The sequence below is a fragment of the Pan troglodytes genome, chromosome 2 (assembly GCF_028858775.2).
Source record: "Pan troglodytes isolate AG18354 chromosome 2, NHGRI_mPanTro3-v2.0_pri, whole genome shotgun sequence".
NCBI classification, from domain to species: domain Eukaryota; kingdom Metazoa; phylum Chordata; class Mammalia; order Primates; family Hominidae; genus Pan; species Pan troglodytes.
The window spans coordinates 196,455,620-196,482,982 of record NC_086015.1 but is presented as its reverse complement, the minus strand read 5'-3'; the positions used below and the strand labels follow the sequence as shown (position 1 = coordinate 196,482,982).

The window sequence follows — 27,363 nt, the reverse complement described above, 5'->3', positions numbered from 1 at the left end:
AAAGTGGCAGTTTCCCCTGCGTGCTTCCTCTCTCTTGTCTGGTGAAGAAGGTGCCCACTTCTCCTTCACCTTCGCCATCTTTGTAAGTTTCCTGAGGCTTCCCCAGCCATGTGGAATTGTAAGTCAATTAAACCTCTTTTGTTTACAAATTACCCTGTCTCAGGTAGTAATCTTTATGGCAGTGTGAAAATGGACTAATACAGGAAGCCATTAACAGACATTTATTTTCACAGCATGCTTCCCTCCCCTCCACTCCACTCTCATTTCTGATCTCATGTCTACTTATATTTTAAATGTAGTTAAGAACAAAACACCCAGTTTTACGTTTTATTCATAAATCTGATTTATCTATTGTTTCCTATAGCACTTATGGATAATTTCTGGGCATTTTCATGGGCAGTGATCTGAAAGCCATCACCAGATTTTGAGATTCATACAAAAAAGACAGCCATGAAGTTCCCCAGCATGTCCTTTGGTGCATCAGAATAAACAGGTCACTGGCAGGAATCACTGACCTAAAGGTGGCAGGAATCACTGACCTAAAGGTAGCAGGTCTAAAATTCCACACCCCTGGTTGGCTGCATATCAGCAAGACAGCTTTACACGACACCCTGAACACTGGGTGTCTGCACGTGTGTCCTTTCACACCCTCAAACATGATCGCTTCCCCTGCCTCCAAAGCAGCTCCTCTTCCCAACTCCCACTTTCCTTGCTTCTAAGAACAGTCTACTCCTTGGAGTCTGCCATTGAGGTTCAGACCCTTAGAGTGCGTTTAACTCCTTCCTCTTCTTCACCCATAACCAAACAAGCATTACGTTTTACTGATTTATTTTGCAGAGTATCTCTAAGCCCTTTGGTTACTATCTCTAGTGTCTTAACCTTGGTTTGTGTCATGGTGACTACACGATGATAGTACTCAGAACCCTCGCCTTATTTTATGCTTTCCATTGTCAGTACAACTCATGGAGCTCTTTACAAGTGTGCTTGGAAATGTAAAGAATGAGAGAGTCTTGCCCCCGGAGAATTTACATTCCAGCAAAAATTATGTGTGTGTGTGTGTGTATGTGTATGTATATGTGTAACATGTTACATATATTTACATAAATACATATATACATATATATGAATGTATATATAAATATGTGTGTGTGTATATATATATATACACACACACACACATATGAATGAAGTGGATGTGGGTCACGTCCCATGTGGATTGCTTCTGCCCTGACCAGAGGAGGCTGAAGGAGAGCTGGTTTGCTGAGGTCCCACTCTCGCATCACACGCTGCTACCTCACGTCTTCTTTTAACCTGTCATAATCCACCATTCAGAAAACCTGTTACTGCATTAACAGCTAAGACTGAATTTTTTTAAAGGAGAAATATCTCCTTTACATATATACATATATACATACATTAACATATATACACACACATACACACAAATATATACATTATTTATTGAGTGTCTCTCATGCATCAGGCATGTTTTATACACACACATACACACACAAAATTATATATATACAATGTCTGATACATGGGAGGTGCTCAATAAATTTGCTTGAAATAAATTAATGTCCAAACAATACAGCAAATGTTCTGGCAGTTGAGTGTGAGAACTCAAGCCAGGAGGGAAGCTTTCAGTAGGGGAGTCGCAACTTGAAAAATGGGTGAGACTTATGTAAACAGAAAGGAGGTGAGAAGGAATTCCAGGTGGGGAAAATGCGGCAGCCATGTTTAGACACAGTGTTGTAACTGGAGAATGCAGGGGCCAGTTGGTGCAACTGGGCTAGAAGACTTCTCAGATGAGAATTGTGGTGGTTAAGCTAGAGAACCAGATGTGGAGGCCTTGCAGGGAGTTTGAGCTCCTGGATAGTAGTGCAAAGTGCCTACTTGATCCATTCAACATGCAGTGGCATTCGAACTTCAGATGCTCCTCCTCATGCATGTGGCCCAGTGCATTTCTGAGTGCAGTGTACTGTTACAGAATACAAGTCATGATGTAAAATTTCTCCAGTGGCAGGTGCTCAGTAAGACTCTAGGATAGAAACTCCTTGCTTTTATATTTCAATGACTCATAAAAATTAGATATGGTTCAGCTCTGTTAGGCTCATTTTACTTTTTCTATCCTTGATGCATACTTATTCCTGAGAAAGCACTCCAGAGAGGCAATGAGATACAGTTTTAGATGCATAGGTTCAAATCCATGGATTTTCATCTTTGTCTTTTGAAATATGATTTACTTGTTGCTATAATTCAAGTCCTTTAGGGCAGAGACTGTGTCTTAGTGATTTTTGTATCAAGCATTATGCCTAGCACTATGCTGGGTATATCAGAGCATTCAGTGAACGTTTGTAGAATGCGTAGATAAATGCGTGAGCTACTTAAAATTCACAATCATTAGGAATAGCAGTAATTTTGGACGCCCATTTATCCTTTACTTAGAATAGTTTCTTGTACTTTCCTTTGAATCTGGGTGCCTTAATTTTCCTGGAACTATGGACGATTGCAGAAAAAAACAATGAAATCGCAATGTTTATATCAGACTTGGGAAAACGATCCATACTTCACATGCTTGCCCCTTCTCAGCTTGTCTTCTGCTCCATCCTCAGTGTTGAAAACAAATGACAGCACCTCACAGCTTGGTAGAAAATATCTTCCCAAAATATCCTGGCCTCTCTCCCACCCTTGCCTTCTCATTTTGCCTGAGACAAAGTGGTTAGTAGTTTGGCTTTTAGGTTCTTCTTTTCATGTCCCTGTTCTGTTGACCACATCTTTGAGCAGAGCAGGTGTCCATGTTAATGGGGACTAGAAATGAAGTGGATGTGGGTCACGTCCCATGTGGATTGCTTCTGCCCTGACCAGAGGAGGCTGAAGGAGAGCTGGTTTGCTGAGGTCCCACTCTCGCATCACGTGCTGCTACCTCACATTTTTTTCTTTTAACCTGTCATAATCCACCATTCAGAAAACCTGTTACTGCATTAATAGCTAAGACCGAATTTTTTTAAAGGAGAAATATCTACTTTTTAAGCTGCATTTTTTACTGTCATCTTGATCTCTTGATCTTTATGGCCCACTCAGATTATTACCCTGGGGTCTTCCCGCAATATCAAAGCCATCCTTACCCATTTCATCTCAAATATTAGAGTCACATTCACACTTCCTAAAATGTCAAAGCACCTATCCTTTAGCTTTATGTCTCCAAGGACCTCTAAAGCACACACAGTGCAATTCCCAGGAAGCATGTATTGTTAAGATGTAATGAGTCACAAGCGAGTCAATGCTTGACATTTTGCACCTTATCATAATGTTGTATTGTGTTTATAATACACATAGTAATCTCACTTCACTGAAAGCTTGTTGAAAATTAGGAGTGTGCCTGATTCATTTTATATCCTCTATGACTCTTAGCATAATGCTGGTACTTCATAAGCCCTAAATAAAAGTGAGTAAATGAACTGATGAGTAAGGTAATGATTGAAGGAGAGAATGAATGAATGAGTGGTTAAATAAATAGGAGGATGAATTCATGATTAAGTGAATGTATGTCAACAGGCTACTAAAAATATAACTCGTTTTAAATATAAAAGAAGTTGGGAGACATCTATCATACATAACCAATTTTTATTTTTATTTCTTTTTAAACAGAGAAGGCCGAGCTGCTCTGGTTTCATCCTTTGGAGTATTTAAATACTTGACCATGTACGGCATAATCCAGTTTATCAGTGCATTACTGCTCTATTGGGTATGAACCAAAATCATTTTGTCTCAGTTCTAATTGCATTTATGTCCCTAATTTATTATTCAGGGTGTAGCTCCTATACAAGATTTAATGTTTTATAAACAAATGACATTTCTCAAAATAGGTGTCTGCAAACTCAGGAATCTGGTGTAACTGTGCATGAAATGTGGAACTAGAAATAAGTACATGTAGATGAGTTTTCTAGTGTGTTGTTTTTCTCTTGATAACTTGAGACTCTTCACCTCTCCAAACCCCTGTTTCTTCTTTTGGAGTATGAAGAGAGCTTCAAAGCAGCCTAAGTATAATTCAGCAGGAAATGGATGAGTCTCCAATTGTGGAATATTTTCAACGGAAGACTAAGAAGAGATAAAAAGGAAGAGAAGCTGTTGAATTTGCTTTTGAAGGACTAGAATGCTAAAGAACTTTCACAATGGACCCTTATTCCTGAAGGTACCTAGAATTTATACAGTCAGGGATATCATTAGTAAAGAATCGGAAATTCTTTGAAACTAAAAAAGACTCAAAATTAAATGATGAAAATAGCCATTTAAAAATTAATTAGCTGTACAGAAGAACTATGTATAGGCTAAAAATAATCTTCATTAGTCCAACCATAGCTTGTACTACAGTAAAATGATCCAACAGGCTCAAGGAACACTTCAGGAGGGATTATTCTATTGCTTTCCTGGGAGGTTTGAGAAGTGAATAAGAGGGCCACAAGATTATACCATCCAGTGGGCTATTGCTTGCAAGAATCACACACAGAGGGCTCAAGGGCAGCCTGGTGGGAAGAAACAAGAACTGGACTGGGAGTCAGAAAACCTGGATTCAAGTTCTTCATCCAAAAGAACAAATTAGGTCTTGCCTTTGGCCAAAACCTGCTTCTGGGAAGCTGATTTTTCGGAGCCCTCCATAGTTCCATGAAAGCTTCTCCTAGAAGAAAAACTAAAGCTGCAGTTGGAAATTTCTTCCTGCTCCATCTCATTCTGAATATATAATTTTACCACTCTCAGGTGAAAAGAAGAGGAAAGGATATGAGAAAGAAAAGTAAAGAAGACAGAGGAAGAATTGGAGGTTGACAGGGACACTGAGGAACCAATGGCAGCCTTTCAAACATGTGAAAGCAGAAATTCATTTTCCAAAGCCTCCACGGATGGAGGTAGAAACCATAGTCCACTCTGCAGTCATTCATTCTAGTGGTCTAGACCTAAATAAGAGTGTCGCAGAAGACCCTTAACCTGATACCTTCTGGGACTTGGATTCACTCTCTGAGAAGCCAGCAATACTTTCCATGTGCATAAATCTGGTCTGTAATGTGCTCAGAACCAGTTTATAGTTTAGTGCTTAGTCGACAGATATGAAACAGATAAACAGACCTGGCTGCAAGAGATATTGCAAGGCAACTTCCTGGAGAGTAATGATTTGACTTTCATATCTAAATACTTCAACTCTATAATGTGAACTTGAAAGAAGTTCTGTCTACACAAACCTTAAAAAGGCAGATGTACCAGACTGAATTCTGCAATGGGCTTACTTAGGGTAGGAGCCTTTGTTCAGTTTGTGAAAGTGAATGGACTCCAAGAGACCTATGTTGTAAACTCATACCATGGGTGAGGATGGAGAGCAATGCCTGTTGAATGAATTGCGCCTTCACTTCAAATTTTAAGTATAACATTTCTAAGGGAACATTCAGGCTTTAATATCTTATGTTGAGAATTCAACTGCCTAGGCTGAGACTACAGCTGTCAGGTAATTAATGCACCCAATAGGAGGGTGGTTCTCAAATAATTGACTTTTGTCGCTAATATGAAGTAGGTTAAATGCAGGGAAAATAGTCGTCTGGCCTCATTCTATAAAATGAGATGCTAATAATTTTAGGTTAGTCATTTTCTTCCTGAAGAGGGGAAAAAAGTAACAGCTGCCTCCTAACGACTGAAAAAGAGTGTAGGGAATAATAACAAGGCTATGATGGCAGATGCCACATTTATATTTGCTTTTGTTTCTTTTTCAGCAACTACAACTCTTTGGAAATTACCAGTATCTCATGCAAGATGTAGCCATTACTTTGATGGTCTGTTTAACAAGTAAGCTCTTTAGCAAAGAAAACTGTATTGTTTTTATTTATCTATGAAATTCTAGAAACAGTCACACAAAAAGGAACTTTTGAGAAAGAGGCACCCTTATTTCTAAAACCTCATTATTTACAATTTTTTAAAAGTGATATTGGGAGTAAGTTGAGAGTTGAAATCCCGAGACTTGGCATTAAAACATTCTGACAACAAATAGGTCTTAGTCACAAAAAATTGTCAACGTAGTCCAAGTTCTTTGTAGTTTTATGTCTTGTACATAGAAAAATGAATACAAAATCTAGAAAGGGAATTTTTTAAAACCCAAAGGTCACTTTGCATTATTCAGCTATGCTTCACATTGACGTGAAACCAGATTTTTGCTAGGTCTTTGATGTATGAGAACAAATGCTAACATTTTATTTTAGTAGAATTTTCCAAAAGCAAGGTGTGGCTTCCAACAGCAGCTATTGCTCATGTCCTTCCTTTGAGATGACACTGATAAAGTATTTCCTATCAAGGAACTCAGGGCTTGATGCTAACTCTTAATAAGTGATAAAGGTGACTGCCTCACCAGAGAGCAAGGAAAAAGAATGGCATTGTCATCTCTTTTTCCTTGCTCAACAATAGGCATGTTATGAAAAATAACAGATAAAACATCAGGCAATGTAGGATATTAATAACCTTGAGAATTTCATGTAGCACCTTAGTACATAAAACTGATATGTTTTATGTATCAACCCAATGACTGAATTTATCAGTATCAGAGCTATAAGCACTAAAACATCAATTTTGATTCTTAGGGTTGAAATGTCCATTCATAGTTCATTAAAATATTTTTCTACATGTTATTAATATTCATACGACTGAATAATTTTGAATCAATGAAATTGCTTCTACAGCGTTGGATATTTTAAGCAATTTGCATGATTTATTTGTGAATGATGCTAAAAAGAGAAAAAAAACACCAAGAGGTTTCAAGAACCAAGCTTTCAGGCAGCAACATGGAGGTGAAGGCCATGGCTATTGTGGCCTGTTTTCGTGACCTCTGGCTAACTGTCCTCATAGAATTGTGAGGATCAGATACAATGATGCTGGTGAAGTGTGCATCACAGCACAGGACACACTGAGCACTCATTACAATGTGAATCATATCTCCTCCTTTTCCTCTTTTGAGAAGACTGACTAGCTCTCTGAGCACTTGAAGAGCATTAGAATGTGTACAGGTAGACCAGTGTCATTAGAAATCCAAAAACATGGATGATCTTCCTAGTTCTAGTCTTGCCTCCGACTTGCTATATGACACTGAGCAAGTTATTTGGAGCTTTTGCACACTTAATTCCATGATATTAGTTATGTGGTAATGGGGCTGCTTAAATCTTTCCCACAGCAATAGCCTGTTGAGCCTCATGCCAGTTGGTAGCCCTGGGAAACTCAGTCTCGCATCTCAGAATGGGCTCTATGGGAGTGCTGGGATGACTCACAGTGGGACCGTTATTACCACTAGGAGAAAAAAACCTCAGAAGGGTGACGATAGACCAGAAGCATAACATTCTATCAGAATGATGGCACTTTAATTATTACTCAGCAAACAGTAGCTAGTAAATGGGCTAAACTCAGGGAGATTGGTGAAGGAGAGAGTAGAGGCAGAAACCAGCTATGTTTGTTAGTTTGTTTTTTACCCTCTACCTGCAAACATCCTATTGTTTTCCCATCTCTGCAAACTTACTCATCCCACAGGCTGGTCATTTCCTGGTCAAGTCTGGGTATTAAGATGATCTTATCCTTAGACATGAAAAGTCCAGGTATTATAATTATTACTTCACATTTTCATCCAATTCAAAGCTTTTCTTCCCTTACATTAAGCCTGAACTATGGGCTTGGGGCAAGCAGTAGACGAGAAGGCCATGGTCTCTTCTTCACTTCCCTTGAGGCACCTACTCTCCACCCCTGTTTCTGGGGAAGAAGAGCAACGAGAGGAAAGGACTTTTTTTTTATGATTTTTATGTTCTTTTTTTTTTCTGCTGCAAATTTTAAGTTCCAGGGTACATGTGCAGGATGTGCAGGTTTGTCACATAGGTAAACATGTGCCATAGTGGTTTGCTGCACAGATCAACCCATCACCCAGGTATTAAGCCCAGCATCCATTAGCTATTCTTCCTGATGCTCTCCTTCCTCCTTGCCCTTCCCAACAGGCCTCAGCATGTTTTGTCTCCCACCATGTGTCCATGTTTTCCCACTGTTCAGCTCCACTTATAAGTGAGAATATGCAGTGCTTGGTTTTCTGTTCTTGCATTAGTTTGCTGAGGAACAAATGGAAAAACACTCCATGCTCATGGATAGGAAGAATCAGTATCATGAAAATGGCCATACTGCCCAAAGTAATTTATAGATTCAATACTATTCCCATTAAACTACCATTAATATTCTTCACAGAATTAGAAGAAACTATTTTAAAATTCATATGAAACAAAAAAAAGGAGCACGAATAGCCAAGACAATCCTAAGCAAAAAGAACAAAGCTGGAGGCATCATGCTACCTGACTTCAAACTATACTACAAAGCAACAGTAACCAAAATAGCATGGTACTGATACAAAAACAGACACAGAGACCAGTGGAACAGAACAGAGAACTCAGAAATAAGACCGCACATGTACAACCATCTGATCTCTGACAAACCTGACAAAAACAAGCAATGGGGAAAGGATTCCCTATTTAATAAGTGGTGCTGGGAGAACTGGCTAGCCATATGCAGAAAATTGAAACTGGACCCCTTCTTTACACCTTACACAAAAATATCCTGTCAAATGCCCTCAAACATGGCAACCACCCACATTTAGGCAATAGGCACGGGGTTCATTGGTGAATTCATCAGAGCTTCCCTGTGGATAGGTATGGACTAGACCACACCCTGACATAGTGGTGCTCTCTCCCTCTGACTTCTCAGGATTCCTTTCTGCAGCTGCCTCCTAGTGGTACATACCATGAAGCCCTTTTCTACTACTGGGCCCTCCAACCCCAGCAGGCTGCCACATTAATAAACTCCTTCCAGGATAGCTAGCTCTAGCCTGGCTAATTTCCATGGCTTCTACTTAACCTACCAGACAGTAAATAGCTTGCTCTCGCTGCTGCCTGCCCTTTCCCTCTGCTATTACCATGAAGGGGAGTGAGCAAGGCCAATATCCTCTCTTAAAACCACTTCCAGTCTCTCTAACAGTGGCTCTTATGACTTCCCCTCATGGGGTTGTGGTGATGCTGAGAAGAAAACCACAGTTTACATTGCTCCTAACAATTGCCTTTAAAGAATTGCTTGATAATCTCCATCAGTTTTCTCTTGTACAGACAGCATGCAGCGAATGAGGCAGGAACAGACATGCTTATAGTTAAATAACCAATATGGATCTCTCTTGCTAGATACTATGGAGATATGGCGATAATCTCTCTTCACAGTAAATTGGCACTTGCAATTCACTGTCCTCACATATAAGGCTCGGCACAATTCTCTAGACAAGAGAAGCACCATTCAACATTCCCTTATACAAGTGTTCATCTCTCACTGTATATTAGCCACGTAGGTTCCTGAGGCATGAGAAGGCTGATTGTTCAAGTTCAGAGTTCAGTGGGGGATTCACATACATGAACAAATAAGATGCAAGTTGAAAGTAGTGAGTAGCAAAAAACAGCAGATGCTTTGGGAGTTCAGAGAAAGAAGAGATGGCTTCCGATAATCTGGGGTTAAGGAGGAGATAGCAGTGGAGAAAGGAGAAAGATACTAGGCATGGATGCATGAAAGAAGTAGCATTCATATCAAAATAGGAAGGATGGATAAGTTTCAAATATCTTTTGCTAAAAGAAGAGCATTTCAAGTAGAAGGTAGCAGCATGAGCAAGAGAAAGCTGATAAATATGGGGTATGAGCTTTTAATGTGACCACACTGCAGCGTATGTGAAATCTTTTATTGAAAAATTGAAAAAGTGAATTGGGTCAAATCACAGAGAATCTTGACTGCTGGTCTGAGAACTGTGGACATTTATCTGCAGCCCTTAGGAGTCATCAACAATTGATGATCAATGTAAAATTACAGATGTCCCCGATTTATGATGGTTTGACTTATGGTTTTTGACTTTACAATGGTGCGAAAGTGATGCACATTCAGAAGAAAGTGGCATGATACTCTCTTAGGATGCTGGGCAGTGGCAGCACGCCGCAGCTCTCAGCCAGCCAAGCAATCATGAGGTTAAACAACAGACACTTTACATTGTACTGTGTTGCTAGATGATTTTGTTCAATTGTAGCCTACTTAAGCGTTGTGAGCATGCTTGAGCTAGGCTAGGCTAAACTATGGTATTCGGTAGGTTAGGTGTACAGTACAAATGTATTTTCAACTGAAAAATGTTTTCAATTTACAATGGGCTTATCAGAATGTAACCCCATTGTAAATCAAAGAGTATCTGTATTCTCATTACGGCTTCTTACATTTCCAGGTTTCCAGGTTAAGGCTTTTGGCCTTAACTCTGACTTGGTTCTGGGAAGAGAAAATACCATCACATATTTAATTTATTTACTTATTTATCTATACACACCCTGCCTTGTTCCCACAAGGTTTTAAGGCAACGTACGCAGACAAAATATAATACATTACAGAGAAAATCTAAAAGAAAAATAAGATGAAGTGAGGAGGGATGTTGATCAGGCAATGCATGTCTGGAAGTCCAATTTGACTCTATTTTGTGTAGCAGCATTTTTAAGGAGCTTGTTTTGCCACATCTCTGTCCTCTTCAACAAGAACTCCTCAAACTAGATCAAGAAAATAGAGGGAGGGTTTGTTTAAGAACATAATTCTCAAAAAAATCTAAGAACAGGAACTTGGAAGCACCTGGATCTGAGGATGACTAGAACACTAAAGGATGAAAATGGAGGTCACTTTCTTTATTTCCAGGTGGCCACCTTGTGTCTCTTCTTCTTTCCATTCTTACTGTTTCCATCTGTCTTCCATTTATTCACCCTACAGCTGACCTCATAAAATGACACTAGGACTGGGGCTTTGCAGCCTTTATGTTTGTTTTCTTATAGCTAATGAGCTCAGCCTTTCATTGTCCTATTTGCAAATATTTTGAAGAGAAAATTTATCGACCTGACGTGGGTTAGATGCCCATCTCTAGGCCCCTCATTTCTCTGAATGAAGGTGGGATCGTGAAATTCAGATCCATTTAGGCCAGCCATTCCAGCCCCTAGGAGAAGGCAGTATCCAGAGAAGGAGGTGCAGGAGGGACTCACCCATTATAGAAGTGCATCTCGCACACGCCATCTGTGTTTCAATGACTCCTAATCTTTTCTGGGTCTTGGTCCCCTTAAATAATCTGATGGAAAATACAAACCATTTCATCTTAGAAATCTCATGATACCCATTTGAAATTCTGCATGTAGTTTATGTGGGTTCATGAACCTCCTGAAATTTGTCTTATATGATTTTCAGTGTTTGGAATAAAAAGTAAACCAACTACTTAGGAGAAACACAACTATGAGATAGCCAAATGATGCCAAATAATTAAAAACTATAAGAATAGAATTTGAAACTGTGAAGTCTTCCCATGCAATAGATCCTGTGCTGGGTTTAGTTAAGAAACAGAATGTGGAATGAGACAGGATTTCTTCCTTCAGGGAGCTCACAGTCTGCTGAGTGCAGATGTAAACAACTAGATTTAATGCAAGACACCCTGCACTATAGCAGCAATGTGAGTAATGTGTTGTGGGAACTCAGAAGGGAGAATGATTAATTTCAAATACCATATAACACTTCAGAAGTTAGTATTCCTCTGAATGCAATCTGATAGCATATATCATCATCATTTTAAGGAAACCCAGATAATGCAGAAAAGTTTTCTGGGGGGATCCTCATAAATGGTACTACTGTCCAAGCTTGTATTGCAGGGCTTGCCATTTTGTTCTTTTAATTTTTGAGATGCATCATACTGCAATATGCTGTAGAGCGGAGAACATAGGGCTTCACAATCAGAAATACTGGGGTTTCCAGTGCCATGCTGTCACTCACTAACTGTGGGTCTTTAAGCAAAGGAAACTACTTTTCTAAGCCTCAGTTTCTTCACCTGTAAAATTTACCTACTTTGCTTTCAAGGAAATAAAAATCATGTTTATAAACACTTATTAGAGCCTCTGGAACCTAACAGATGTCCTACAATGGTAGCTATAAAATTATTTTATTTATAATCAGGTATACAGATTCTCTGTCAGAAGTAGTAAGAGTCTCTAACATGGAAAAAGTCAGAATATTCTGCATAAGAACCCTGTATGCATTAGGTATTGCCTCAATAATGCTGCGTAACAACCCACCCCCAAAACTCAGCATTTATTCCATCAGGCAGTTATTCTCCCCATTCATGGGTTTGTAAGTTGATTGTCATTTAGCTGATCTAGGTCAGCTCAGCTGAGCCAGTCCGCTCTAGTATGTAGATCAGTTGATCTTGGTTAATGCTTTTGGATTTGATTCAGGTCTACTCCACATTTTTCATTCTGAGGCCAGGTTGAACGGACAGATTTGGTGTTTTCTCATTGTGAGTCACAGAAAGCAGAGCCACAGGGCAAGCCCGGCTGTGCAAGCATGCTTGAAGTCTATGCTAACATCTCTTTGGCCAGAGAAAGTCACACAGGGAAGCCCAAAATTAAGGGATGACAAAGTACACCCCACCACTCTGAAGCCAGCAATTCAGTCTACCACAGTTACTGTGTAAAAGAAAGGCAAGAAACTACAATGAGCATGAGCGAGAAGACCAAAGAGGTAGAAGCCAGATGCACAGAGAAGCAATTTTACTCTCTCCACTACCTGCAGCCTCTTTATGAATTTATAGCTACATTCTGCTTTGGATACTGGAATACAGAGAGAACTCCAAGCACTAAAGCCTCTGCCTTCTGTGACCTGAAAGCACAATTTCCTTGCACTTCTCCTGAGCCCTGATCACAGTCCACACTGTGTACCCCTTCTTCGTGGACCCAAGCAATGGCTTCTGACACCAACCACCCAGAATTAGGCCAAACTTACAGATTAAGGCTAAAGCCTCCACAAGAATGCCCTCACTTCAGACACCAGCCACAGGTGTGGGGCTCTCGATACCACCTGAACTTCTGATTAGTTGGCTACAAACTTAGGAGTTCCCATTACTCCCTTGGGTTCAACAATTTGCTACAATTTACAGAACTCAGGAAAGTGTTATACTTATGATTGCAGTTTTATTATAGCAAAAAGACATAAATCAGAACCAGCCAAAGGAAGAGACACCTAGGGTAAGGTCTATTAGGGGTCTCAAACAAGAGAGACACTTCCATTGTCCTTTCCCTGTGAAGTCAGGATGCCTCACCCTCTTGGCACATCAATGGGTGACAATATGCAGAGTTCTACCAACCAGGGAAGCTCAACTGAGCTTCGGTGTCTGGAGTTTTTATTAGGGTTTCATTATGTAGACACGATTGATTGAATCATTGGCTGTGAGGTCAAACTTAGTCTCTAACCCCACTCCCCTATCTGGAGGTCAGGCTGATATCTTGTGGATCAAAGTTCCAGCCCTCTAATCACAGATGGTCTTTTGGGCATTGGCAGGACCCTTCCTGAGTCATCTTAACACAAACACTCGTCATTCCCACCATGAGTCATCTTGTTAGCATAAACTCTCAAGGCCCCCCGTGCATAAGAAAAATACTCCTATCACTCAGGGCATTTCAAAGATTTAGAGGATACATCCCAGGAAAAGCCAGCCAGCTTCTTTATTACACAATCTGTCTGTGTCTTTCATGGACTTCAAACTCTTTGAAGGCAGGTGGAATGTCCTTCTCATCTCTGCATACCCCACAGACTCTAGCCCAGCACCCTGCCAGGAAAACACTGATTGATCTGGTATAGGTAAAGACTTAGTCATAGAGCTTTAGAATAAAAGAGTTGAAAGGGCCTTTGGGTACCATTTAGGCATTCCAACACATTTTATATGTGAGAAAATCAAGGACCAAGGAGTTTACATGATTACCCCAGAACACATATTGAACAAAGCAAAGACCTACTGTAGAGTTTTATCATCCCACATTGGACACTCATTTACCACTACTCTACCTGTACACTCATAAATACAAACTTAAATATGCACACCCCACTTCTTCCCTTACATCAGACAAACCAGTGATAAGCTGTGAGAAGGGAAGAGGTGACAGGTATGAAGACAGGAACTGAAACATGACTACAATATCAGTCTTTAAATTCAAATTCCTGTCCTCCTCATGCTTCCTTCCTGCTCTGCCTTGAGAAGCAAATACATTTCATTTTCATCAGCATGTTCATATATGTAGCTACTAAGGATGTAGTCGTCTTTTAAAAATTGTTGTTCTTTTTAATTTCTGCCCATTTCCAAATGCTTTAAATTTTAAAAAGCCCTGAAATCAAAAATACAATATAGTTTAACACTCTTATCTAGAAGCAATATTTTTAATGAGTTCTTTTTCTTAATGTAACATACATCAGCAGTCCCCCATTCACCTGTGTATCCAGAGAGATACTTAATGCATCTCTAGCATCTATCACAGTGCCTGGCTCATTGACATGCTCAGAGAAAGTTGGCTGAATGAATAATAGAGTGAGTGTTTTTTTTAAATTATCCAGCATATGAAGATGAATCTAGCTATATTCCTCCTTATTCTCCTCATTCTAACTCTCCACTTTCCTGTCATCACTGAGACATATTAGTATTGCTTATCCCACGAGCAAGGCCATTTCCCTCTTTTACACACAATTTCTGGTCAGTCTGGTTATGGAGAAAATATTTGCACCATGCGATATGGTAAATATATTAATTACATAACTTCCTAACCCACTTTTTTATTTCTGAAGGTGAAGACAGAGCATGGAAGAGACAAAGGCTGGTGGAACTGGATGTGCCACCAGGCAATGTGCTTACCTAGGTGTAAATCTTCTGTTTGTGTTTGCTTAGTCTGAATCCCAATGCCAGACTCAAGATAATATGCATCTCAATCTCAACCTTTTATTCTCAATGATAAGATTGTAATAGGAAAAACATGTATTTGTCTTTCAGTGAGTTCAACTCATGCCTACCCAAAGCTGGCTCCATATAGACCAGCAGGACAGCTCCTTTCTCCCCCTTTACTGCTTTCAATATTTTTGAATTCCTGTTTCTCCTGCATTGTGCAGATCAGTGCATTTCTCTATGTGAAGCAGCAGCCTTGGTATTGTGAGGTCTACCAATACAGGTAAGTTCATTTTCTTAGTGCTGCTTTCGAAAGGTAATTTAATAAATATCCAATGACATTGCATAACTTGGCTTGAACATATATCCTAAAACTTTTAATTAATAAAATTGTGTCGCTGCAAAACTCAAATGATGGGACAGAACACAGTTAATCCATGGACTACTGGGGTGGAGTGGGTGGGAAGAGATCTGTCACACTGGTTGTTAATGTATAGATCTAACAACTGGTTGGCTGAATGAATATATTAATTCCCTGGTATTCTCTATATTTTATAGACAAGGGGTTGGCAAACATTTCTTGTAGAGGGCCGGATAGTAAATAGGCTTTGTGCACTACATGGCCTCAGTTGCAGCTAGTCAACTCCACTGTTGCAGCACAAAAGCAGCCTTAGACAATAGGTAAAACAAGTGGGTGTGGCTGTATTGTAATAAAACATTATCTACAAAATCAGGTGATGAATCAGATTTGGCCTGTGGGCTGTAGTTTGCAGGCCACTGATATAGACATATGAGAGAGATTTGTTTATTTTGTTTTTTCCCAAATGAATGTTAAAGTTAAAATGTGAATTGATGGTATCCTTGTTCTGATTGAATTGGAACACTAGAATCAGGACAAGTCTCTTTACCTCCCTGGGCTTTAATGTTTTTGTGGTAGGCTATAGCGCCGATGGCTCAAGCTTTATTTTGCTGACAAAGTCTTTCTGCCGATAAAAGAAAAGGCAGGAAAAGAGCTGCTCTCTTTGAAATAGCAAATGTGCAAACTGCCCCTCACTCCACAGAGCACCAGAAATCAGTAAAACAGATTGAAAACTAGCAAATGATCAGATTGTCATTTAGATAAAAAATTTGGCAATTTAAGTATAACTAGGAATATAGAATCTCATTCTGTTTCAACACTAGATTTTTTCCAAAATTGGAGTGCATATACTCAGAGAACTCAAGTTTTGACTGAACCTAGAAGACAATATGTTGTAGCCAAAGGAGGTTGGATAGGAAATCAGGAATTCTAAGAATTCCTGACTCTATCACTAACTAGATGTGCCATACTAGCCCTCAATTTTATTACCTTAATGTAAGTATATTGGACTAGATACTCTTTGGTTGTAAACTCTGTAATTCAGGCCATCTAGTCTGTCTGTTCCTCTTTTTGTAAAAATGCTTTGTGACTATGGAACATCTACTACAGGCCTACGTCAGAGATATTGTGGGTTTGGCTCCAGTCTACCACAATAAAGTGAATATTGCAATAAAGCAAGTCACATGAAGTTTTGGGTTCCCAGTCCATATAAAAGTTATGTTTACACTATACTGTAGTCTATCAAGTGTGCAATAGCATTATGTCTAAAAAAGTACGTGCCTTAATTTCAAAATAATTTATTGCTAAAAAATTCTAATGATCATCTGAGCCTTCAGCAAGTCATAATCTTTTTGCTGGTAGAGAGCCTTTACCTCAAGCTGAGCGGCTGCTGACTGATCAAGGTAGTGGTTGTTGAAGGTTGGGGTATAGCTGTGACAATTTCTTAAAATAAGACAACGATGAAGTTTGCCTCATTGATTGACTCTTCCTTTCATGAGATATTTCTCTGTAGCAAGTGAGGCTGTTTAATAGCATTTTATCCCATCTCAGTACTTTCAAATTTGAAGTGAATTCTCGCAAACCCTGCTGATGCTTTGTCAAGTAAGTTTATATAATATTCTAAATCCTTTGTTTTCATTTCAACAATGTTTACAACATCTTCACCAGGAGCAGCTTCCATCTCAAGAAACCACTTTCTGTGCTCATCCATAGGAAGCAACTCTTCATCCACTCAAATTTTATCATGAGATTGCAGCAATTCAGTCACATCTTCAGGCTCCACTTCTAATTCCAGTTCTCTTGCTATTTCCACCATATCTACAGTTACATCCTCCACCTAAGTCTTGAACCCCAAAAAGTCATTCAAGAGGGTTGAATCAACTTCTTCCAAACTTCTGTTAATGTTGATGTTTTTACCTTCTCCCATGAATCATGAATGTTATTAATGACATCTAGAATGGTGAATTCTTTCCAGAAGGTTTTCAATTTTCTTTGCCCAGATCCAATAAATGAATCACTCTCTATGGCAGTTATAGTCTTAAAAAGTGTATTTCTTAAAAAATAAGACTTGAAATTTGAAATTACTCTTTGATCCATGGGCTATAGAATAGATGTGTATTAGCAGGCACAAAAACATTAATTTCCTTATACATCTCCATCAGTGCTCTTGAAGGGTGACCAGGGGCACTGTCAATAAACAGTAATATTTTGAAAGGAATCTTTTTTTTCTGAGCAGTAGGTCTGAACAGTGGGCTTGAAATATACAGTAAACCATGCTGTAAACAGACGTGCTGTCATCCATGCTTTGTTGTTCCATTTCTAGAGCACAGGCAAAGTAGAGTTAGCATAATCCTTAAAGGCCCTAGGATTTTCAGAAGAGCAAATGAGCATTGGCATCAACTTAAAGTCACCAGCTGCATTAGCCCCTAATAAGAGAGACAGCCTCTCCTTTGGAGTCTTGAATCCAGTTATTGACTTATCTCTAGTTATTAAAGTCCTAGAAGACATCTTCTTCCAATAGAAGAGGCTGTTTCATTTCCACTGAGAGCTGTTTAGTGTAGACACCTTCATTAATTGTCTTAGTTAAATCTTCTGGACCACTTGCTGCAGCTGCTACATCAAGACTTGCTGTTTCACCTTGTACTTTTACATATGGAGACACCTTCTTTCTCTCAGTCTTAGGAACCAACCTCTTGCTAGTTTCAAACTTTTCCTCTGCAGCTTCCTCACCTCTTTCAGCCTTCAAAGAATTGAAGGGAGTTAGGGCCTTACTCTGGATTAGACTTTGGCTTAAAGGAATGTTGTGACTGGTTTGATCCACTACCCAGACCACTAAAATTTTCTTCATATCCAGCAATAAGACCATTTTACTTCCTTATCGTTCATGTGTTCACTGGAATAACACCTTTAATTTTCTTCAAGAACTCCTACTTTGCATTTACAGCTTGGCTAACTGGTGCAAGAGGCCTAGCTTTTGGCCTGTCTTGGATTTTGACATGCCTTCCTCACTAAGCTTACCCATTTCTAGTTTTTTATTTAAAGAGAGAGACACGTGACTCTTCCTTTCACTTGAACACTTAGAGGCCACTGTGGGGTTATTAATTGAACAGATTTCAATATTATTGTCTCTCAAGGAATAGGGAGGCCCCAGGAGAGGAAGAGAGATGCGGAAACAGCCAGTCAGTGAAGCAGTCAGACACAGACAATATTTATCGATTAAATTTGCATTCTTATAAAAGCACAGTTCGTGGCATCTCAAAACAATTATGATAGAAATGCCAAAGATCACTGATCACAGATCACAATAATAGAGGTAGTAATTATTTCGAAAAGTTTAAAACATTGCAAGAATTACCAAAATGTGACACAGAGACAAAGTGAGCACATACTATTAAAAAATGGTGCCAATAGACTTGCTAGATGCAAGGTTGCCACAAACATTCAATTTGTAGAAAAACGCAATATCTGGGAAGCAAAATAAAGTGAAACATAATAAAGCAAAGTGTGCCTGTATGTGCAAAAAGCATTTCTAGACTACAGGGAGCCCAGGATAATAAGTATTAAGTCTTGCATTTGAGTTCACGTTAGAAAATGAATCTTATTTATAAACAGTTGTAATAGTGGTTTAAAAGTTTCAAGCTGAACAAGAAAGCTGGTGGAAACTAATTTGTAGGTTTAATTACTGAAAAAAAAGAACATTGGAAATAGATCTATCAGGACTGGGAAAGCTCATATCTTGGACAAATATTTTTTGAGTAAATATTATGTGACCTCACTTTGCTAGGTGCCAAAAATTTATTGTAAATCTGATTAAAACCAAGAAACAAAACCACAAAAAAATCCCATATTCTAGGAACTCACATCCCAAAGATGTAAAATAAAATTATGTAAATAAAGAACTGTAAAACAATGAACTTGCTAAAGTAATTGTTTTGCAATTCTTTATTTACATGTGTTATTGCCTTTAACTGAGATAACATTTTTTTAAATGTCTTTACTTTTGTGGGCACTAGTACCACTTGCCAGCAAAAGTAAAGGCATTTCAGATGCAGAGGTGTTTGAAGGACGGATGTTATATCGCAGTTAAAGGCAATAGCACATGCAACCCAGCAGGTATGCAAATTGATACGTGGGGAACAGGGAATAATCCTATATGTTTGGAGTGTATAGAGCATGGGAGGAGTGGCAAAAGGTAAGACTGAAAAGGTAGATTGAGACAAGGATGCAAAGATCTCATAGGCCAGTTGGAGAAGTTTGAGCTTAATTTATCAGCAAAATAGAGCCGCAGACCCCTTATAAGCAGCAGAATGTCATGTTCAGATTTTCAGGAAGATCCTTTAGCTATCTGAGGGAAGTAAATAGGAGTGGCAGACTCAAACTCAAAACTCAAGTTAGGAGTCTTGTTTAGTCCACGAAAGAGAAAACCACACACACAGTTTAATTGACATGGTCTATTTACTCTTTGAATTGATAGGAATTCATAAAATATTGTCATCCAGGCCCTTTCAAGGTAGATCACTTGTTCTAAATGGAGTGCCAGACAAAGAACAATCTTGACTTCCTTTTATTTCTGCTTTGTCATAGCAAGAGGTGAACAAAGTATGTCTTGGTAGTTACTGGCTGACATAGTTTGAAAGCTAAAATCCCATGGTAGTGATTAAACTATTTTTTTTTCACCTAATGGACAAAAATGGAATAAAATGTTTCATAAACACTGGTGATTCTTTTGTAGTGAGTGTTTTCTGGCCAACCAAAGTAATTTTTCAACAAATGTGAGTTTGGAAAGAAACTGGACTGGAAATGCAACTCTGATTCCTGGTTCAATTTTAAGTTTTGAGACCACCACACTGTGGCCCATCACCACCATCAACTATATCACAGTAGCATTCATCTTTTCTAAGGGAAAGCCATTTCGAAAGCCCATCTATACAAACTGTAAGTATATAAAGTTTAATTTTTCTTTCTGAATATTTTCCCATTCCCTTTCTCACCCTAGAGTTGTACCTCACTGGTGAAATGATGGGCTGAGGAAGAAACAATTGCATGACTCTAAAATTGTTGTTGAATGCAGTGGTCATAGTTGGTAGAGCCCACGTGCAGAAAATCTGCTTGTTTGCAGATAAGCGCAGACATTATTTAACTGTCACATGAGTCTTGTCCTATTGTGAGTCATCAAGAATCATTTTAAACACATACATGCATGTGAAGATATTTTATTAAAGGCTTTCTAACCAATTCAAATGCAAATTGACCTCTTTAGCCTTATAACATTGGGCAAGTTACTTTAACCATTCTATGACCTTATTTCCTCATCGGCAGAATGGGAGGGAGTATCCTTAATTTGTTAAGTCCTGAGGGAAGGACTAAACAAAGCATTTTATGGAATGGGCCTAGCACAATTTATGTAAAGGGTCTGGCACTTATAATAGGGGCTCAATAAATCTTACTTACTTTCCCTGTGTATTAATTTAAGTAGTTTTTAAAAAACTCTTCAAAGCTACAATTAAGATCCTCCCAGCTAAGGCTGGGAGTGGTGGCTCACTCCTGTAATCCCAGCACTTTGGGAGGCTGAGATGGAAGGATCGCTTGAGTTCAGGAGTTTGAGACTAGCCTGGGCAACACAGTGAGACCTTGTCTCTAAGAAAACACTTTTACAAATTAGCTGGGCATGGTGGCTCTTGCCTATAGTCTCAGCTACTTAGGGAGGCTGAGGTGCGAGGATTGCTTGAGCCTGGGAGGTCGAGGCTGCAGTGAGCCAGGATCACACCACTACACTCCAGCCTGGGCAACAGAGCAAGGCTCTGTCTCAAATAATAATAATAATAATAATAATCCTCAGGCCAAAGAAGCCAGAGAATATGCCCCATCATTACTGATCAGACTGGGACACTCTTTAGGAGTGAAGTGAGACACTATTAATAATTATGCCAGGCTTAAACAGAGAATGTCAAGGCAAACTAGATACATGATACCTATCCAGGTATTGCATGATAAAGATGGTCACCCTATCATGCAATTGGCTTCAGTATGATAAATAATGCTATAAAAGTATACTTGTGTAAATTACTTTGACTTAGCCTCTTATTTCCTTAGGATAAGAAAATTCAGTTAACTGGTAAAATAGTGTGAAAATGTCAAAGCCTGGAATACACAATTTAAAGTTGCTTTCTAGAAAGTTTGTACTGATTTTCACTTCTATCAGTTGTTTTGGAGAGGGTGTGCTTCTTAATATTATATCCAACAGGAAGTACTAGTTAAAAAACAAAATTTCTGCTGGTCTGATAAGATTTTAGAAAACAGTGTCTTATTTGGTTTTAGTTTGCATTTCTTTGATCACCAGTGAAGAGAAACGTATTTTCATGTCATTAGCAATTTCTTCTTCTGTGAATTGTGTGTTTACATTTTTAAACTTATTTTTTTCTGTTGGATTGCTGTTTCTCATTTATTTGTATGAGCTGTTTATTTTTTGTGATCTTTTTTCCATTGTCTTTATGCACAGGAAGTTTTTTCTAATTATGAAATAGGATAGATTATCACAATTAGTTTTAAAGTGCTTTTAAAATCTAATGTTAATTTTGGTGTATAGTTTGAGGTAGGGATTAAAACAAGTTGCTCCAACTAGTCAACCGGTTTTTCTAGCAGCTTTTATTGACTATTGAGTTTTTAATATTCAATTATTTTTCCACTGAATATACCACCTTCATCCTATCTTCATATATGTGTTTGTCTGTACCTCATTTATATTATGCATTGTTTGTATGTGTATGTCTATATAGTTTCCATACTATCTTTTTTGTTTTTAAATATCAGTCTATTCTTGATTTACCACTATACTTTAAAACTTATAGTTTTATAATAAGTTTTATTTAATAAGTGGCAAGATCAGTGTATCCTCATTATTCCTCATTTTAAAAAATGTATTTATTTCTTTCCTGTTCATTCTTTAAGATAAACTCTAGAATAAATTGCCAGGCTTTTAAAATTTCCCTTTGGGATTTTGATACTTTGGGAAGAATTTACATTGGTATATAACTTAATCTTCCCATTTAGGAACATGTCATGTCTCCCCATTTATTCTTGCTTTTTGTTAAGGTCTCTTAGCAAATATTCGTTGTTTTCTCCATTACAAATCCTGCCTGCACATTTATTTAAGAAACTAATTGGGCCAGACGCAGTGGCTCAAGCCTGTAATCCCAGCACTTTGGGAGGCCAAGGCAGGCAGATCACCTGAGATCAGGAGTTCAAGATCAGCCTGGCCAACATGGTGAAACCCCATCTCTGCTAAATAATACAAAAATTAGCTGGGGATGGTGGTGGGCACCTGTAATCTCAGCTACTTGGGAGGCTGAGGCAGGGAGAATTGCTTGAACCCAGGAGGCGGAGGTTGCAGTGAGCTGAGATCATGCCACTGGACTCCAGCCTTGGCAACAGAGCGAGACTCCGTCTCAAAAAAAAAAGAAACGAATCCTTTGTATTTTATATTTTTGCTCATATTGTGAATGACTTTCCCATTATATTTTCTAACGAATTATTACTAATACACAGGAAATGTATGTTGTTATACATGAATAATTTTTAAAATTATAAATGTATTTTACAAGCAGAATATATTTGTTGCCTAGTACTTTAATTATTATTATTATTGAGATGGAGTCTTGTTCTTTCACCCAGGCTGGAGTGCAGTGGCACCATCTTGGCTCACTGCAACCTTCACCTCCCAGGATCAAGCAATTCTCTGCCTCAGCCTCCCAAGTAGCTAGGATTACAGGTGCCCACCACCACGCCTGGCTAATTTTTTTGTATTTTTAGTAGAGGCAGGGTTTCACCATCTTGGCCAGGCTGGTCTTGAACTCCTGACCTCGTGATCCACCCGCTTCGGCCTCCCAAAGTGCTGGGATTACAGGGGTGAACCACTGCACCTGGCCTAGTACTTTAATTTTAATAGTAGCTGCAAAGTCCTTTTACATGAATTGAGTGAATTAGAGGTAGTTACCTCACAGTGACTTAAAGCTTGTGGGTAAATTCAAACCCCTATACCAGACATAACTGATAATTTTAAATGTAAAATGTTTTACATTTTAGCATACAGGTATGCTAACAAATGTAATATGATAACAAACATAGACTCTCAGGTTATAAGTCAAAAGCCTTTAGAACTACTATTAAAATATACAAGCAACTTTATTTTGATGTAACAGAAAACTCTTTGCCCTTTTTAACAGCCTTTGACAGAAGCTCAACTTTATGAAAAAGTAGAGGCTTAACTTTTCTGGAAACAAATGTGAACATTACTAACCTTACCTGAAAATAAAGTGTAATGGCTTACACAGGATTTGCTTTCCTAAAGCACCTGCATTAACAGAGCCCTATTCTTTCATGTTTCCTCAGCAGCAGCAACTAACCAAGAAGAGCCAACATTCAAATCTTTATTACATCTTTTCAATCAAAGCTGAATTTTAAAAGATGACCTTATAATTTTGTTTCTACATTGCTCACTTGTGCAGAGGCGAGGCCTAGTTTTTAGACCATTAGACAGTGATGTGCACCCCACTCAGCCCCAGTTGCTAGTGAGGTCTAGGACTTCATCAGAACGGACCTTTCAGGCGTCCTCTTCTTCCCAGCTTCTGCGTTCCTGGGACTCCAAATCCATGAAGTAAATGAAAAATCCACACAGCTATTTCCTGAAATCGTATCACCAAGCCATTTAGATTGCTTTATCCTGAGAGATGCAATTCCTACTTTTCTTCTGTCTGCCTCATACCCTTCCCAAGCACTTCTGAGACGTGCTGCATTTATTTATATACATAAAGTGAGGCATGAATAAACATTGAGGGTGTGTGTAGGTGCTCAAGGATGAAAACAGAACTCGGTTCACTTCAAAAATAGAGCCTGCTATCAAGGGGCAGTTGCCTCAGATTTCTGGTTGGTATAGGCCTGTAGAGAGTTGGGGGTGGGAGGAGTAGATCAACACTGAATAAATGAGGTAGAGTGTAAGAGAAAACCTAGTTTGTTCATTTATTTATAACTTTATAGGATTGTCAGAATCATTTGTATCATGGCAATGCTGATTAAATGCGGTTGTTTGGGCCTGAAGGTGATAATTCTATTAAAAAATAATATTTCTAAGGTACCATCTCTAAAGTGCTCTGCTAAAGGCTCTGACAGAGGAGTGGGTGAGGTTGGAAATAAGAACAGAGATGCTGGCACAGTGCATCCGGGAAGTTTAGCTCCCAAAATTAAAACAATTTGGGCAGGATGGAAAGAAGAAACGCAACAGATGTACATGCTAATTTCTCATTTACTTTTTCAAGTCAGAGTTCCAGAGAACCAGAGATAAAGCCACTTTCAAATGGTCACAGTCCAGTTGATACATGAATTAAGATCATGCAAAGCAGAATATGATACATACTATATGAAATAAGCTTTTGTAAGGGAGTATTACTCTTTGAAGAGGAAGTGGTATTTTAACTGGTTTAAGAAAAATTGGAGGCCAGGGGTGTGGCTCACGCCTGTAATCATAGCACTTTGGGAGGCCGAGGCGGGTGGATCGCAGGTCAGGAGTTCGAGCCCAGCCTGGCCAATATGGTGAAACCCCATCTCTATGAAAAATACAAAAAAAAATTAGCCATGCATGGTGGTGGGTGCCTGTAGTCCCAGCTACTTGGGAGGCTGAAGCAGGAGAATTGCTTGAACCAGGGAGGCGGAGGTTGCAGTGAGCCAAGATCGTGCCACTGCACTCCAGCCTGGGTGACAGGGACTCTGTCTCAAAAAAAAGGAAAGAAAAATTGGAGCATGCCAAGACAGGAAGATTATTATGTACACAGGTACACAGGGCTTTTTTTTTTTTTTTTTTTAACAAAGACACAGAAGCTGGAGAGTGTTGGGCCTCCATGGAAGCTGGAGGTTTTATGGTTTACCTTTCCAATTGCCCATAAGGAAGAGCAGTCAGAGACCAGGTTAGAAAGGCTGATTGGGACCAGATTGTGGAAGGCCTTGAATGTCAATAGAGGATCCCTGAACTTTATTCTCTAGGCAACGGGGAAGAATGAGATGGTGCCAAGAACACTGACTGTTTATCCCATGCAAGCACAACTCAATGGACACGCAGTGATAGTGCACCAGGGCAGCTGCTTTATGGAGGTTACTGTAATACATTTGATTAACAGTCTCTACATCCAGACTTTCAAGGAAAGATTCTAAGATATTACCTTCATCTTATAAGCATTAGAACATATTTCAAAACATATGAGGATATATCAAAACATCTGAAGATATATCTGGTATTTGCCCAACAGAGATAATTGATTCTGCAATGTGTGCCAAATTATATGAAACATTCTTTTAACATCTAAAAATAATGTTTGGTATTTCCTCAGATATATTTTCGTTTCTGCTGCTAGCTGCCTTGGGCCTCACAATTTTCATTCTGTTTTCTGACTTTCAAGTTATATACCGTGGAATGGAGGTAAGTGGCATTCATTTGCACATCTGGCATGACTCATGTACATGGACCATGTATTCATTGTAATTCACAAGTCAATTATTACTGTATTCTCTTTGACCACCAAATACTGTGAAGCTATTTCTATATACTAGAAGGGCAAATAAGATATCTGGATTTCACCTATACTGGCCTCTAATGGTTTTCATATTATTAATATTATTGGGTACATTTATCCTGTACCTACCTGAAATATTGTTTGGATACTTTATTATGCTATGTTATACCAATACAATAAAATTAATGCAATAATACAATAATTTTCCAAGTACAATTTTCAAAAAAGTAAACCATATCATAGAAATCCTTTATAATGTAGTTATAAAGGGAAAGAAAACATAGACTTATAAGACAGTCATGTTTTGTCAGATATTGACTACATGAAGTTTTATATCAGTGGATATAATTTGATCCAGGATGCCCTGGGTTAAAATCTAATTCATCAAGGCTATTGAACTAATTCTTGGACCCCATATTGTGAGAGAAATAAAAGAGAAGTGTTGGCTCCTGATCTCCGAGTCATAGATTTGTTGTGAAGATGAGACATACTTGAACGCTACCTGAGGCTATCCATACTTGAAAAGAGTGTGAAGACAGACAGAACTGGGAAGAACACAGAAGAAGGAGGCCCCACTGTGGACTGTAGCTGTCATGGGAGGCATTTCATTGATGAGATGCAACTTGACCTGGGTTCAAAAGAACAGGCCACATTTTGCCAGGTAGGAGGTAGGGATATTCCCAATAAGAACAGCCTAAGACGCAGAGAGGATTGAAAGAGCTTTTGTTTTAGAAATGCAAATGAATGTACGGTGGCAGAGACAGAAATCAAAAGCAAGGCTTACCCAAGCACTAGAAGACTGGCTAAAACTGAGGCCATGTGCTGTGGAGTATGAACAAGAATGAATAATAAAGGCAGGCATGGATGGATGGAGGCAGCTAGAGAAGTTTAGACTTTATGCCAAGGGCAACATGGAGTGAATGAAGCTATCTGAGCAGGCTTCTCAGCAGGGCTCTGAAGACAGACTAATTAGATGACGGCAGGAAGACTACATGTGAGAGGAAAGACAAGCAATTAGGAAATGAAAACCCAAGTCATTCATTTATCAAACACGAAGCTCCAGAGTGAGTTTGGTACTAAAGTTACAAAGATGAATAAGGTGTGGTCACTGCTCTCAAGTAGTTTAGAAGCTAGGGGAGAAGACCATTGCATAAATAAATAATTCCAAGGTCAGGCATGGTGGCTCATGCCTGTAATCCCTGCACTCTAGGAGGCCAAGGCAGGTGGATCACTTGAGGTCAGGAGTTCAAGACCAGCCTGGCCAACATGGTAAAACCCCGTCTCTACTAAAAATAGAAAAATTAGCTGGGTGTCATGGCAGGTGCCTGTATTCCCAGCTACTTGGGAGGCTGAGGCAGGAGAATGTTGCAGTGAGCTGAAATTGTGCCACTGCACTCCAGCCTGAGAGAGAGAGACTCCATCTCAAAATTAAACAAACAAACAAATAATTCAAAATCAAGTGACTTCCAGGTTAAAGGATGGAGAAGAGTTAGTTCTGGATCGGAGTGGTGGCAGCCATGAGAAAAACAGCCAGGTTCTCTGCTAGAATCTGACCCAGCTTTCCCAAACAACCCTTTAATCCAAACAACCCTTTACAATTTGCTGTATTTCACAACTTGATTAAGACTGTCTCCACCTGGGGAAAAAAATGA

The 27,363-nt window shown here is 39.0% G+C and overlaps 2 protein-coding genes across 3 annotated transcripts in view; one reads left to right on the top strand and one right to left on the bottom strand.

The window, feature by feature from the left end:
• The window catches only part of PLAAT1 (phospholipase A and acyltransferase 1), a 73,591-nt gene that overhangs the window by 9,216 nt on the left and 37,012 nt on the right, over positions 1-27,363 (bottom strand). The window contains exon 5 of one of the 2 annotated variants that reach the window (XR_008547194.2): positions 23,565-23,833. The exons of the other annotated variant lie outside the window; for it this stretch is intronic. The gene's annotated coding sequence lies outside the window, so the exon portion shown is untranslated. Of the gene's footprint in view, positions 1-23,564; positions 23,834-27,363 lie in introns of those variants that run through there. 2 annotated transcript variants of the gene reach the window in all.
• Positions 1-27,363, top strand: part of ATP13A5 (ATPase 13A5) — a 104,153-nt gene that overhangs the window by 73,935 nt on the left and 2,855 nt on the right. Inside the window, exons 24-28 of the mRNA XM_016942516.4 lie at positions 3,652-3,748; positions 5,757-5,829; positions 14,903-15,077; positions 19,885-20,087; positions 25,529-25,617. Coding sequence (XP_016798005.1) covers positions 3,652-3,748; positions 5,757-5,829; positions 14,903-15,077; positions 19,885-20,087; positions 25,529-25,617 — 637 coding nt within the window. The remainder of the gene's footprint in view (positions 1-3,651; positions 3,749-5,756; positions 5,830-14,902; positions 15,078-19,884; positions 20,088-25,528; positions 25,618-27,363) is intronic.